Source organism: Eleutherodactylus coqui, chromosome 13, assembly GCF_035609145.1.
Source record: "Eleutherodactylus coqui strain aEleCoq1 chromosome 13, aEleCoq1.hap1, whole genome shotgun sequence".
Classification (NCBI taxonomy): domain Eukaryota; kingdom Metazoa; phylum Chordata; class Amphibia; order Anura; family Eleutherodactylidae; genus Eleutherodactylus; species Eleutherodactylus coqui.
The window spans coordinates 2,073,099-2,088,080 of record NC_089849.1 but is presented as its reverse complement, the minus strand read 5'-3'; the positions used below and the strand labels follow the sequence as shown (position 1 = coordinate 2,088,080).

The following is a 14,982-nucleotide window of genomic DNA, read 5'->3' as shown; positions in this document are numbered from 1 at the left end:
GCTGCAGAGGTCACATGCCGGGCGGGTGGTATTACCTCTCAGCAGTGGGAGCCATGATACTAGTCGCTGCGGCAGGTGAGCACTATGGCCTCTGATTGGCTGCAGAGGTCACATGCCGGGCGGGTGGCATTACTTCTCAGCAGTGGGAGCCATGATACTAGTCGCTGCGGCAGGTGAGCACTATGGCCTCTGATTGGCTGCAGAGGTCACATGCCGGGCGGGTGGTATTACCTCTCAGCAGTGGGAGCCGTGATACTAGTCGCTGCGGCAGGTGAGCACTATGTCCTCTGATTGGCTGCAGAGGTCACATGCCGGGCGGGTGGTATTACCTCTCAGCAGTGGAAGCCGTGATGCTAGTCGCTGCGGCAGGTGAGCACTATGGCCTCTGATTGGCTGCAGCGGTCACATGTCAGTCGGCTGGCATTACCTCTCAGCAGTGGAAGCCATGATACTAGTCGCTGCAGCAGGTGACTATGGCCTCTGATTGGCTGCAGCGGTCACATGTCAGTCGGCTGGCATTACCTCTCAGCAGTGGAAGCCATGATACTAGTCGCTGCAGCAGGTGACTATGGCCTCTGATTGGCTGCAGCGGTCATGTGTTATCGGCTTAAGACCGGCAGGCCTGCTAGATCACCGCAGGTAAGAGGGCCTCACTCTTGTCATGTATGCAGGGTTAATAGGCGTTTTTATAAGCTGGTTAACCCCTTTGGTTCCGTTCTCTGGGCGGTTCTTACATTTGCGCTATACCATGTTATTTTGATTGCACTGTGTTTCCGGTTTTACCTGATTTGGCTCTCTAATCTTTAGGTATGAGGAGTCCACAGAATGTACAAGTCACTCGGCCTCCTTTCAATCGGGCAATGTCATTGGACAGCACCATCCCAGGCAACGCCACCCCGCCGGTCAGGAGTGTCAGTAATTTTCCAATTATGCCAAAGCAAAGTATGATGGGAAGTCCGCGAATGATGGACGCACAAGATGGCTTTGGGCTGATGGGTACGCAGCTGGTTGTACTGGGGAAGTGAGCTGGGTTGGTCATTCTGGGACTTTAACTATTCCCCTTCCTTTTCAGGTAACGGTCCCAGCAGGGGCATGAGCCAGCACCCAGCGGGTGAGTGGGCTGTGCAGAACTCGGCTGTCAGCCGCATGGAGCCCTCCAGCACTGGGCCAGTTGGGAGGCAGGGACCGGAGTACAACACATCCATGCCACGGCCGGCAATGAGTGGAAACATGGCGGGGCTTCCAGCGCGGTCCAACAGTATTCCAGGGAGCCAGCCGGTGCTGCAGCAGCAGATGATGCCGATGAGTGAGTGCATGTATCCAGGATGAGACTAGAAAGCTATTAAAATCCACTTCCCGCTTGATGATGGTAGTTGTAGTGTTCCTCCATCTGGTGTGATCGGTACATTGAGCAGACTGCTCGGGAGGGCAAGGCGGGGGATGTATACGGATAATGACCTTTGCATAATAATAATCTGTATTTGTATAGCGCCAACATATCCCGCAGCGCTTACACAGACAGGGGATACAGAAAGACAGAAGGACAAACATTACAGAACCACGGTTACATAGTAATCAGCTGATGGAAACAATAGGGGTGCGGGTCCTGCTCCAACGAGCTTACATACTACAAGTAATGGGGGGATACAGAAGGTAAAGGGGCTGGAGATGTGCGCGGTATGGGGGGATGGAGATGTGCACGGTATGGGGGGGGGGGGTGGAGATGTGCACAGTATGGTGAGGTGGAGAGTGAGGGATGCTACACACAGACAATGGTCAGACATTTAGCCGTGTGACAGCAGGATCGGTATAACTGCAGGGGGCAGGGATTGCAGTCAGTAGGTCAGGGAGCATGTTATCAGGCGGAGTACAAAGGGGTTTGTTTAGGGAATGCGGTATGGTGAGGTGGAGATGTGCACGGTATGGCGGGGTGGAGATGTGCACGGTATGGCGGGGTGTAGTGTGAGGGATGCTATACACAGACAATGGTCAGACATTTAGCCATGTGACGGCAGGATCGGTTTATGATGGCTAGCAGGGATTGCAGTCAGTAGGTCAGAGAGCATGTTATCAGGTGGAGTACAGAGGGGTTTGTTTAGGGAATGCGGTATGCCTCCCTGAAGAGGTGCGTTTTTAGAGCACGCTTGAAGTTCTGCGAGTCCTGGATTGCCCGGGTAGCCTTTGGTAGTGCGTTCCAGAGGACCGGTGCTGCTCTGGAGAAGTCTTGGAGGCGGGAATGAGAAGTTCGAATTAAAGGGGTGCTCAGTCTGGTTTCGTTAGCAGAGCGGAGAGCCTGGGCTGGGTGATGGATTGAGATGAGGGAGACGATATAGGGGGGCGCTGCGCTGTGGATGAGGGATACAATATAGGGGGGCGCTGCGCTGTGTATGAGGGATACAATATAGGGGGGCGCTGCGCTGTGGATGAGGGATAGAATATAGGGCGGCGCGGTGCTGTGGATGAGGGATACAATATAGGGGGCGCTGCACTGTGGATGAGGGATACAATATAGGGCGGCGCTGCGCTGTGGATGAGGGATACAATATAGGGGAGCGCTGCACTGTGGATGAGGGATACAATATAGGGGGGCGGCGCTGTGGATGAGGGATACAATATAGGGCGGCGCGGTGCTGTGGATGAGGGATACAATATAGGGGGGCGCTGCACTGTGGAGGGCTTTGCGGATGAAGGTGGTGAGTTTGAATTGAATTCTGTATTTAACGGGCAGCCAGTGCAGTGACCGGCACAGGGCAGAGGTGTCCGAGTAGCGGCTGGACAGGAAGATGAGCCTGGCTGACGCATTCAGGATGGATTGGGGTAGAGTCTGGTGCAGGGGAGGCCAATCAGCAGTGGGTTGCAATAATCCAGCCGGGAGCGGATGAGGGCGACAGTGAGCGTTTTTAGCGTGTCTGCAGCGAGAAAAGAGCGGATTCTTGCGATGTTCTTGATGTGCGGCTGACATGTTCGGGCCAGAGATTGGATGTAGGGGGTAAAAGAGAGATCAGAATCAAATATGACCCCAAGGCAGCGGGCGTGCTGGGAGTTATGGTGCCACACACTGAGATGGAGATGTCAGGAGGAGGTTGGTTAGTGGAGGGTGGAAATACCAGCAGGTCAGTTTTAGAGAGGTTTAGTTTTAGGTAGAGAGAGGACATGGGGTTAGAGACAGCGGACAGACAGTCAGTGATGTTTTGGAGTAAAGGTGCAGAGATGTCACGGGCAGAGGTGTATAGCTGGGTGCCATCAGCATAGAGGGGGTATTGGAGGCCGAATCTCCTGATGGTCTGTCTAATAGGGGCTGTGTAGATAGAGAAAAGGAGGGGGCCGAGGACCGAGCCCTGGGGGACCCCAACAGCAAGGGGAAGAGGAGGGGAGGTAGAGCCAGCAAAGGAGATGCTGAAAGAGCAGTCAGATAGGTAGGAGGAGAACCAGGAGAGGGCAGTGTCCTTTAGGCCGATGGAGCGTAGCATACTGAGGAGGAGTTTGTGGTCAACAGTGTCAAATGCTGCGGAGAGGTCGAGGAGGATCAGTAGGGAGTAATCGCCCCTCGATTTGGCTGTCAGTAGGTCATTGGATACCCTTGTAAGGGCAGTTTCTGTCGAGTGTTGAGGTCGGAATCCAGACTGTAGGGGGTCTAGGAGAGAGTGCTCTGATAGATAGCTTACAAGGTGGGAATAAACCAGGCGTTCTAGTAGTTTGGAGATGAAGGGGAGGTGTGAGATGGGTCGGTAGTTGGCAGCATCAGTCGTGTCCAGTCGGCTTCTTTAGCAGTGGGGATATGATGGCGTGTTTGAAAGAAGAGGGAAACATGCCAGAGGTCAGAGAGAGGTTGAATATAGTGGTTAGATGGGAGATGACCACTGGGGAGAAGGATCGGAGGAGGTGTGAGGGGAGGGGGTCGCTAGCGCAGGTGGTGGAGCGACATCTCCTCCCTTCGTGTTGCTCCTTTCTTCCAGCTTGCCTCTCCCTTCCACTCTTACCCCCTTTCCGGCACCACCCTCTCTTCTTCCTTTCTCTTGCCTTCCCTTCTCTATTCTCATCTATTCTTCCTTTCTGGCTCCGCTCCCTTCTCCTCTCTTCTTCCTTTCTGTTACACTCGCCTTCCCTCCCGACTCACCTCTCGCCTTCCCTCCCGACTCACCTCTCGCCTTCCCTCCCGACTCACCTCTCGCCTTCCCTTCGGGCTTCCCTCTCGCCTTCCCTTCGCGCTTCCCTCTCGCCTTCCCTTCGCGCTTCCCTCTCGCCTTCCCTTCAGGCTTCCCTCTCGCCTTCCCTTCGGGCTTCCCTCTCGCCTTCCCTTCGGGCTTCCCTCTCGCCTTCCCTTCGGGCTTCCCTCTCGCCTTCCCTTCGGGCTTCCCTCTCGCCTTCCCTTCGGGCTTCCCTCTCGCCTTCCCTTCGCGCTCCCCTCTCGCCTTCCCTTCGGGCTCCCCTCTCGCCTTCCCTTCGGGCTCCCCTCTCGCCTTCCCTTCGGGCTCCCCTCTCGCCTTCCCTTCGGGCTCCCCTCTCGCCTTCCCTTCGGGCTCCCCTCTCGCCTTCCCTTCGGGCTCCCCTCTCGCCTTTCCTTCGGGCTCCCCTCTCGCCTTCCCTTCGGGCTCCCCGCTCGCCTTCCCTTCGGGCTCCCCGCTCGCCTTCCCTTCGGGCTCCCCGCTCGCCTTCCCTTCGGGCTCCCCGCTCGCCTTCCCTTCGGGCTCCCCGCTCGCCTTCCCTTCGGGCTCCCCGCTCGCCTTCCCTTCGGGCTCCCCGCTCGCCTTCCCTTCGGGCTCCCCGCTCGCCTTCCCTTCGGGCTCCCCGCTCGCCTTCCCTTCGGGCTCCCCGCTCGCCTTCCCTTCGGGCTCCCCGCTCGCCTTCCCTCGCGCCTCCCCGCTCGCCTTCCCTCGCGCCTCCCCTCTCGCCTTCCCTCGCGCCTCCCCTCTCGCCTTCCCTCGCGCCTCCCCTCTCGCCTTCCCTCGCGCCTCCCCTCTCGCCTTCCCTCGCGCCTCCCCTCTCGCCTTCCCTCGCGCCTCCCCTCTCGCCTTCCCTCGCGCCTCCCCTCTCGCCTTCCCTCGCGCCTCCCCTCTCGCCTTCCCTCGCGCCTCCCCTCTCGCCTTCCCTCGCGCCTCCCCTCTCGCCTTCCCTTCCGAGAGTAAATTAATCTATCTGGATGTGAGAGGTGGCGGTGCAGCATGGTGTATGAAGTTCAGAATTGCGTGCCGGATTGCTCATTCAGACTTTTAGCCGTCAGTTTTGTAGTCTTCCAATAATTGTATCTTACTTTTCTAGGACCGAATGACTTGGCAATGGGAATGGGCTCCAACCCTTACTCACAAGCTCCGTCTAACCCTGCAGGGTCCTGGCCGGATAGCATGATGTCTATGGAGCAGGCACCTAGCGGACCTCAGAACCGGTGCGAGCAGCTCTCCCACGACGTGGCCTTTACTTCTGTGAGTCTTGGGGTTAACCCGTATTTTCTCTCTTCACCTTGCAGGCAGCTTGGCCGCAGTTCCTTGGATGATCTCCTGTGTCCTCCATCAACTGTAGAAGGACAGACGGATGAGATTGCTCTGCTGGACCAGCTGCACACCCTCCTGAGCAACACCGACCCCAATGGGCTGGAAGAAATAGATCGGGCCTTGGGGATCCCAGAGCTTGTCAATCAGGTGGGTGTGGGGCATATTGGGGGAAGGAGTCTGTATAGAATGACCTTAAGCGGCTCATAATTCACTTCACTGTTGTTAACTCTTTGCAGGGCCAGGCCCTAGAACCCCAACCGGACACCTTCCAGCGTCAAGACTCCCCGGTGCTGATGGATCAGAAGCCTCCTATGTACGGGCAGCCATACCCAGGGCAGGGGTCTACGATGCAAGCTGGAGGCTTCAGTAACATACAGGGGCAACACGCACCCTTCAACTCCATGATGGGTCAAATGGGACAGCAACAAGGCAACTTCCCCCTGCAAGGAATACACCCGCGGGCTAATCTCATAAGACCCCGAACAAACATCCCAAAACAGCTGAGGATGCAGCTCCAGCAGAGGCTACAGGGGCAGCAGGTAAGAGCGCCCCCTCCAGGTAACCTACACACAGCAGCAGACTGTGTCCTTCTAGTGTAGGACGAGCCGCTGACGCCTGTTGTTCTGTCTTCAGTTCTTAAACCAAAGCCGACAAGCGTTGGAGATGAAGGTGGAGAGCATGAATGTCAGCGGAGCGGGGGTGATGCGGCCAGTGATGCAGACGCCTGTAGCATCGCAGGTGAGGGGCGCTGGCACTTCATATACGGTGTCACAATCTAATATGGTGGCAGTTGTGTTTTCACCCGCAGTGGATTGCAGATTAGTAGCTGGCGGATGCGTTTGCTGGATTTTATGCTCCTCTTTTCGCAGCAGGGATTTCTGAATGCTCAGATGGTCGCCCAGCGAAACCGGGAACTGATCAGTCACCAACTCCGCCAGCAACGAATGGCAATGCTTATCCAGCAGCAGCAAGGACAGTCCCAGGGGTTCAGTCCCCCGCCCAATGTCACTGCTACGGCCAGTATGGAGAATCCACTGGGTGGCCCCCCCATGCCTCAAGCCCCTCCTCAGCAGTTCCCCTACCCACCCAATTATGGTAAGCTGGATGAGAGGTAAATGGTGAGATGTCTGAGAGATAAGTGTCTCCTGACTTCCTTCATGGGTGGCATTTGCATTGTGCTCCTCACTGTAGGGATGAATCAGCAGGCTGATCCCACATTTGGAAGAGTCTCCAGCCCCCCCAACCCCATGATGACATCGAGAATGGCTCCCTCTCAGAACCCACACTCGCAGAGCGCACAAATGTACCAGTCGCCAGACATGAAGGGTTGGCCATCAGGAAACATGGCGAGGCCCAGGTAAGTTCAGCAAATCCTCCTCTTCAACCCGGTCTGGTCCTCAGTGTGTTCTACGTGTTCGGTGTACAACCAGTTATCTCCATCTGGTCTATCAGGTATTATACTTCAGAGCTGCAGTCATAATTCTTCTGTTTTTCGGTTCTCGTCTATCTACGCTGCCCCTTCAAAAAATGAAAGTTGAGCACAAAATGAGCGATTTACCGTTCGTCCGATCGGCGGCTGCGTTTACACTGAACAATTGTTAATTTTAGCTCTTTAGAAACTTAATGTGCAGCCGCTGCCCCGGGACACGAGGTTTGGTTAGAGCATCTGGATGGTCCCCGCAGGTTACACCACGCCATGTAGTGTGCCATGTCAGAGCCTAGCTTATTGCAGCCGCTGCCCCGGGACACGAGGTTTGGTTAGAGCATCTGGATGGTCCCTGCAGGTTACACCACGCCATGTAGTGTGCCATGTCAGAGCCTAGCTTATTGCAGCCGCTGCCCCGGGACACGAGGTTTGGTTAGAGCATCTGGATGGTACCCGCAGGTTACACCACGCCATGTAGTGTGCCATGTCAGAGCCTAGCTTATTGCAGCTGCTGCCCCGGGACACGAGGTTTGGTTAGAGCATCTGGATGGTCCCCGCAGGTTACACTACGCCATGTAGTGTGCCATGTCAGAGCCTAGCTTATTGCAGCCGCTGCCCCGGGACACGAGGTTTGGTTAGAGCATCTGGATGGTCCCTGCAGGTTACACCACGCCATGTAGTGTGCCATGTCAGAGCCTAGCTTATTGCAGCTGCTGCCCCGGGACACGAGGTTTGGTTAGAGCATCTGGATGGTCCCTGCAGGTTACACCACGCCATGTAGTGTGCCATGTCAGAGCCTAGCTTATTGCAGCCGCTGCCCCGGGACACGAGGTTTGGTTAGAGCATCTGGATGGTACCCGCAGGTTACACCACGCCATGTAGTGTGCCATGTCAGAGCCTAGCTTATTGCAGCTGCTGCCCCGGGACACGAGGTTTGGTTAGAGCATCTGGATGGTCCCCGCAGGTTACACTACGCCATGTAGTGTGCCATGTCAGAGCCTAGCTTATTGCAGCCGCTGCCCCGGGACACGAGGTTTGGTTAGAGCATCTGGATGGTCCCTGCAGGTTACACCACGCCATGTAGTGTGCCATGTCAGAGCCTAGCTTATTGCAGCCGCTGCCCGGGACACGAGGTTTGGTTAGAGCATCTGGATGGTCCCTGCAGGTTACACCACGCCATGTAGTGTGCCATGTCAGAGCCTAGCTTATTGCAGCCGCTGCCCCGGGACACGAGGTTTGGTTAGAGCATCTGGATGGTCCCTGCAGGTTACACCACGCCATGTAGTGTGCCATGTCAGAGCCTAGCTTATTGCAGCCGCTGCCCCGGGACACAAGGTTTGGTTAGAGCATCTGGATGGTCCCTGCTGGTTACACCACGCCATGTAGTGTGCCATGTCAGAGCCTAGCTTATTGCAGCCGCTGCCCCGGGACACGAGGTTTGGTTAGAGCATCTGGATGGTCCCTGCAGGTTACACCACGCCATGTAGTGTGCCATGTCAGAGCCTAGCTTATTGCAGCCGCTGCCCCGGGACACGAGGTTTGGTTAGAGCATCTGGATGGTCCCCGCAGGTTACACCACGCCATGTAGTGTGCCATGTCAGAGCCTAGCTTATTGCAGCCGCTGCCCCGGGACACGAGGTTTGGTTGGAGCATCTGGATGGTCCCTGCAGGTTACACCACGCCATGTAGTGTGCCATGTCAGAGCCTAGCTTATTGCAGCCGCTGCCCCGGGACACGAGGTTTGGTTAGAGCATCTGGATGGTCCCTGCAGGTTACACCACGCCATGTAGTGTGCCATGTCAGAGCCTAGCTTATTGCAGCCGCTGCCCCGGGACACGAGGTTTGGTTAGAGCATCTGGATGGTCCTCGCAGGTTACACCACGCCATGTAGTGTGCCATGTCAGAGCCTAGCTTATTGCAGCCGCTGCCCCGGGACACGAGGTTTGGTTAGAGCATCTGGATGGTCCCTGCGGGTTACACCACGCCATGTAGAGTGCCATGTCAGAGCCTAGCTTATTGCAGCCGCTGCCCCGGGACACGAGGTTTGGTTAGAGCATCTGGATGGTCCCCGCAGGTTACACCACGCCATGTAGTGTGCCATGTCAGAGCCTAGCTTATTGCAGTCGCTGCCCTGGGACACGAGGTTTGGTTAGAGCATCTGGATGGTCCCTGCGGGTTACACCACGCCATGTAGTGTGCCATGTCAGAGCCTAGCTTATTGCAGCCGCTGCCCCGGGACACGAGGTTTGGTTAGAGCATCTGGATGGTCCCGGCTCGTAGATGCCGAGGACCACGTTCGGGGCTCCTTTCCACTACAGACTATTTCACACCACTAACTATAACAATCTCTGGTGCCGGAAGACCAACTACAAAGCAGTTTGTTCATTGGGACGTGTGACTGAACCCTCGTCTCTGCGATGTCCTACGATGGCCAACAGTAGTCCGCCACCATGTATATACGCCATTGTCCACGTTCTTCCATGGTCCTTAGGGAAATTGTTCCCCCTGTTTGTCGCCAACATCACCAAGGCACAATGGATCCCAATGACTGTACAGATAGAGGAACGCCATACTCGTCCAGGATGCTGTGCGCATACAGGGGGTGCTGTGAGTATTGAGTCTTGCCCAGAAAAAATGGAGCTAGGAAGCTGAACCTGTCGATTCTACATATCCCCCAGGATGCACTTGTGACGTCTCTCCTGCAGCTTTTTAAGTCCCTGCAAATAGAATTCTTCCGACTGCCGGTCCGACCACTCATGCAGCATTAGTTGCCTCCACAACACGCCTAAACCATTGTCCCTTTAGGTGTTTTTTTGAGATTGGGAAATAGATGGTTGTCAGATGGAGCTAGGCCGGGCGAATAGGGTGGGTGGGGCATCAGCTGAAAGTCTATGGAGGTCATTTTTGTAATGCTAGCACCTGCCGTGTGTGATGGTTATTGTCAGGCAGCGGATGACACCTTTGGAGAGCTTTCCACATCGTTTTTCCTTAATATTTTGCCTCAGCTTTGTGAATAACGAACAGTAATATGTTGCATTAATGGTTGAACCCTCTGGGAGGTCCACGAGCAGAACTCCCTTCTCATCCCAAAACATGGCTGCCATTTGCTTCGGTGCTGACCTTTGCACAGGGAGGTCTTTGGCCGGGGGATCCGCTGCGTCTCCGTTCCTTTGTCTCTGGATCAGTAGATCCATCATCAGCAGTTACCAGATTGTCCAGGAAATCTGCCTCCTTACTAGCAGAATGCTCCACAGCAGCTGCCGCCGATGTCTCCACACGTCTCTTCTGTCCGGGATCCACTTGGCTGGAAGCGTTCTCCTTCCCCAGTCGTTGTGGATAACGGCACCAGCTCTCTCACTGATCTCCCCAGATGTGTAGCCATATTCGGCGGTCCTCAATGATCACGTCATGGATGGATTTTACATTTGCAGGCAAGGAGACGGAGATCGGGCTTCACTGGGTTTATCACGTTCAACACCGAAATGGCCAGTTTTAAAATTTACAGCCCGACGTTTACCTGTTGCCTATGAAGGGCCGCCGTCACCTAAAGCTTGTGACCGTCATCATGAATCTGCTTCGCACATCCACCTTGGAGAAACAGGATTGTGATTCTGGTTCTCTGCTCTTCCACTATGAACGTCTTTGGAGATGCTGCCTGGTATGTTAGGCTGCAGGGAGACTTCACATTGAACATAGACCAATAGACAAGTACAGCCCCCAATTTACAGCGTCCTAGCTCAATTCTGGGTAAGGCTCAATACTTATCAGCACCCCCTCGTATTCTGCACCAGTGCTCTGTAGTCACCCGCCATTCCTTACAGCCAACCAGAACGGCGACCGCGCACGGGAGGAGTTAGTAAACGCTGGGCTCTCGCGAGTTCCCTGATTTTCATTCCATTGAATATAGCTGCTTTAAGTTTCTACATATGTAGTTGAAGCGCATTCCATCTCCCGAGAGCCTTTACAAACTGCTTCATCCAACCAAGTTGACTGTCTAATGGTGGCAGTAGGATCTCCTCTCCGTCCGCCAAAGCTTCTGTGATACTGTTTTCTCCGGAAGGCCGTTATCTTCTCACCCGGTGTTGATCTTTAGCTTTGCTGTCCCACAGACATAGAAGACATGGTGCCCCGTGTACCCACCCTGCTGCCCTAGAAGGAGATCCGCACAGATGGTCCATCTTCTGTAGGACTGTGGCTATTGTCGCCTGATCTTCCTGCATACTGAGTGACCAATAAGAACCGACATCTATCTGTCTCCGTTATGTAGACGTACACGTTTCAGGCTGCGTTCAGAGCGAAGAACAACCGCCATTGGCTTGGTGTGCATTCACCCCCATTCAGTTTGACGAGGAAGCCTCGCATGTTGTTGCAGAAAATAAAACCATTTTCTGTGAAGACTCTCAGAAACTCCTCCCCTCTGTTGCGTTGCGCTGTGATTTTAGTTCCCAGTTAACTTTTGTCGGCTGGCCAGAAGCTGACCACTCGGACGCTTTCTTTGGAAGAGTTCGGTCTCTTTAGAGGTCGTTCAGTTCTGTTGGATTGAAGCCCTATGCCGCTGATGAAGCTCCTTGGAAATCGTTGTCACGTTGCTCCCAGCTCCCGGCTCATCTGTTTCTTTAAGGAGCTCTGGACGGCTGCTACATGTTGGGTCAGGTATATCTTCTGGATGTGGCATGGGGTGTTTAGCGGCGGCCAAATCCGGATTTGTCCCCTTACTCCGGTTTTTCCATTGATGTCCTTTATATTCACCCAACCAAAGTAGCCGTCGTCTCTCTGGTTGCGCTGCTCGCACCGTACCGTTGGGATACCACATTTCATGCACTTCCTTTCCCCGTTCCACCATTGTGGCAGGTGTGCTGTACAGGTTTTGCGCACAATATGTGGTGTTTTGGCTCGTCTTAGTCCCCAGTCTGTGGAGGAAGGTAAATAAGCACTTTTCATAAAGTCCATTCTGGCTCCTCTCTACTGAGGGAAGGAAACCCGAAACATCAGGACGATAGACACGTTGTCTTCCTAATGTCACCATATCTCTGTCCGGGATACAAACAACACACCTATAACATCAGCCCAACCACCAATACAAAGTACGCCAGCAGCCAAAATAACGGGATGTCAGCCATATCTCAAAAACTGGAGCTCCTGCAAAGAAAAGAAAAGCGTTTCTCTAATCAGCGGCACAAAAAGACTCTCAATCAGGTCGGAGATTCCCGGCGCCAAGAAAAAACTCTATTTGTTCCCCAGTGCAATCGTTAATCATTCGGTCTAAACTCCAACCAAGGACTGAGTGACGACCGTTCGGTCTGAGATCGCCTTACTTGGTCGGCCGCTAGAAGTGGTTTATTGTGTGCGCTCAGATAAGCTGCAGCTTCTGGTTACCCGGCAGAACTCTGACTGCAGCGGCCGGGGCGCTGATGTTTCTGGCACATAAAGGGTGGTTTTTGTCTTGCTGATTTTCTGTTTTTGTGTTGCAGCTCGTTCCCACAGCAGTACGGGCACCAAACCGCCCCCGGAACGTACAACATGATGCACATGAACAGCAACGGCAGTCACATGGGGCAGATACAGATGAACAGCTTACCGATGTCTGGGATGCCGATGGGGCCGGATCAGGTGACTCTCTCCTGCCTGCAACGTTGCCACACGTATAGATATCTGGGCTCCCCTGACCACGGCCTCTAGTGACCATACATGGTGTAGTCGGTGCGCCCTCTTGTGGTGGTATAGTGCATGTCCATTGCCGCTGCTCTCGTAACCCAAGTGGTCATAGAATCCTAGAGTTGAAAGGGTCCACCGGGTCCTCCAGGGTCATCGGCTCCTCTGGGGTCATCAGGTCCAACCCCCTGCTCAGTGCAGGGTCACTAAATCATCCCAGACAGATGTCTGTCTGCCTCTGAAGACTCCCATTGAAGGAGAACTCCCCACCTCCCGTGGCAACCTGTTCCACTCATTGATCCCCCTCACTGTCTAATATCTAATCTGTCTCCTCCCTTTCAGTTTCATCCCATTGCTTCTAGTCTTTCCTTGTGCAGAAGAGAATGTTGTCTCTGTTATCGAAGAGGAAGTGACTTATTCTCCAATTGCTTTTATTCTTGGTCTTCCAGAAATACTGCTGACACCGCTGCTCCTCGGTGGCGGCTGACGAGAGATGATGGGAGTGACTGTACGACAGGTCATGTTCTTGCTTCAGCCTAACCAAGAACCCCGTGCCCGTCGGAGAGTCCGGACGTAACCTGGAAGGAGCAGCAGTTGTGCCGGTGAACTCGCGGTGTGAATCTGGCGATGGCGTCTCCGAGTGGCCGCGGCCGCCTTGTTGCTCTGTTTTTGAAGTCCTGACAGTTTAATCCCAAAGCACCTGCGACTCCTTTAATCTCATTTCCTGCAACTTTGTTTTTGGAGTAGATTCCTAGAACCCTTTGTGACTTCTGATGATGTAGGAGGATGAGCGGATGACCTCGCCGTGCAGTAGATTTGCACTTTACGACTGTTGATCCCCAGGATTTTTTGGGGGGGTCAATAGTGAAATTTCAACCTCCCCCAATCCCAAGTCTCTGGCGGATCTAAAGAGCGCAGCCAGGAATTCGGCTCGTCTCGCCCCTCCCCCTTGTGTAAACATTTTGTACATATGAAGAGGAGACCTTATTATTGTATATGGACTTTTTTAGGTCGCTGTCTGTTTCCTTTTGTTCTGGTTTCGAGCTTCTAAAGCTGCGTATTTAACCCTTTGACTGCCATAGGCCTGGTGGCTTCCATTCTGACGACTTGTGGGGACAAGTTCCATCTCTTCAGTGTTACATGGGAGGTGGATACAGCAATATCCGTGTCTTTTGTATGTTACATGTTCATCGGCGCGGTCCTTGTCTGCTCCGCCATTTCCACGGTGTATTCCCTGTGGCCACAGCTCAGACAGGGCAATGCAGATTCATCCTTTAAGGATCCCCTATGATCATGTGACTCATCCACCAGGGGCCCCGGGATAGACATGCACTGACGGGGCTTCATAGGTGACGCTCCGTATCCATTAGTCGCTCTCCAGTCATTAGAGTTAGGAATGAGTTGAGCTTTAAAGCCGGCGCTAAGGAAGCTTCTGCATCGTCCACCTTAAAGGGATCCTGCGATGAAACTACTTACAACTTTATAATATTGCTTTAATTCAAAAGAAAAATCTCATTCACTGACGGCAAGCAGGAGTTTCAGCCTATGATGACCTTTGCATTCATGTATGTGAGCTGAATTCAGTAAGTGTTCAGTCTGACAGCAAGCAGAGATCTTAGAAAAGTCTTATTGAATGTGGCAGAGGTTTCCATTATCCGCTGCTAGTTCCGTAGGACTGCGCCGGCCCTCGCGGAGTGTCCTTGTGTAGGTAGCTGGCGGCTGCCCCTCCCCATGGACCTCCCATTCAGGTGCTACCAGTGTTGGCTCTGCTGCCCCCCCCCCCCCTCCCCGGAACATTCCTTGGATTTGTCCCCCCCATTCAGTCGCAGCCCCTCATACTCTCCATCAACGGAATAATTTCCGTGCGCCATGGCGAGCCGTTCCGGCCGCTTCCTGGAGCCGCTCAGTCTTCCGCTTTGTTCGCTGTCCTGTTTCACCCGTCAGTTTGGGGGGTGGGGGGGGGGGGCACTTGTTTATTGAGCAATAATGAATCCGTTCCTCCCGTGCCTTCCCGGTGGACTCGACGCCCCTCCCCCTACATGCAGCGCCATTGGCAGGAGACGAGCGGCCGGCGAGGGGCTCTACATGTAATAATCTGTACAATTGTATATTTTACATTTCTGTGGAATAAAAGGCTTTGTGTCAGTTTCCAGTCCGCAGCGTCTTGTGGCTGATGATCTAAATGCGGAGAGGGATGTGGCAGACGTGGCAGCGAGCGCCGGCCGTCCTTCCCTTACTGATTCTCAATGACATCTTCTACACCAGTCACTGCTGGATGGAGCGGAGGGCACTTCAGAAGGAAGGTCCTCCCTAAGGGACCTCTCATGACTCCCCTCACCAGCAAACCTGCTGACGGGCTCCGGGGATATGAGAACGCTGAGGGGAGATCAGCCGCGTAACACGGCGAGCTGAAGG

At 54.3% G+C, this 14,982-nt stretch overlaps 1 protein-coding gene across 3 annotated transcripts in view; it reads left to right on the top strand.

Moving 5' to 3' along the window:
• NCOA3 (nuclear receptor coactivator 3) overlaps nt 1-14,722 on the top strand; it is a 98,652-nt gene extending 83,930 nt beyond the window's left edge. For 2 of the 3 annotated variants that reach the window (XM_066586974.1, XM_066586973.1), the window contains 10 exons: nt 808-996; nt 1,073-1,306; nt 5,260-5,383; nt 5,465-5,636; nt 5,726-6,028; nt 6,123-6,227; nt 6,359-6,584; nt 6,681-6,846; nt 12,387-12,525; nt 13,017-14,722. In XM_066586974.1, coding sequence (XP_066443071.1) covers nt 808-996; nt 1,073-1,306; nt 5,260-5,383; nt 5,465-5,636; nt 5,726-6,028; nt 6,123-6,227; nt 6,359-6,584; nt 6,681-6,846; nt 12,387-12,525; nt 13,017-13,028 — 1,670 coding nt within the window. In that variant the 3' untranslated portion in view covers nt 13,029-14,722. The remainder of the gene's footprint in view (nt 1-807; nt 997-1,072; nt 1,307-5,259; nt 5,384-5,464; nt 5,637-5,725; nt 6,029-6,122; nt 6,228-6,358; nt 6,585-6,680; nt 6,847-12,386; nt 12,526-13,016) is intronic. The other variant, XM_066586975.1, reaches the window with a different exon arrangement.
• The last annotated feature ends 260 nt before the right edge of the window (nt 14,723-14,982 follow it).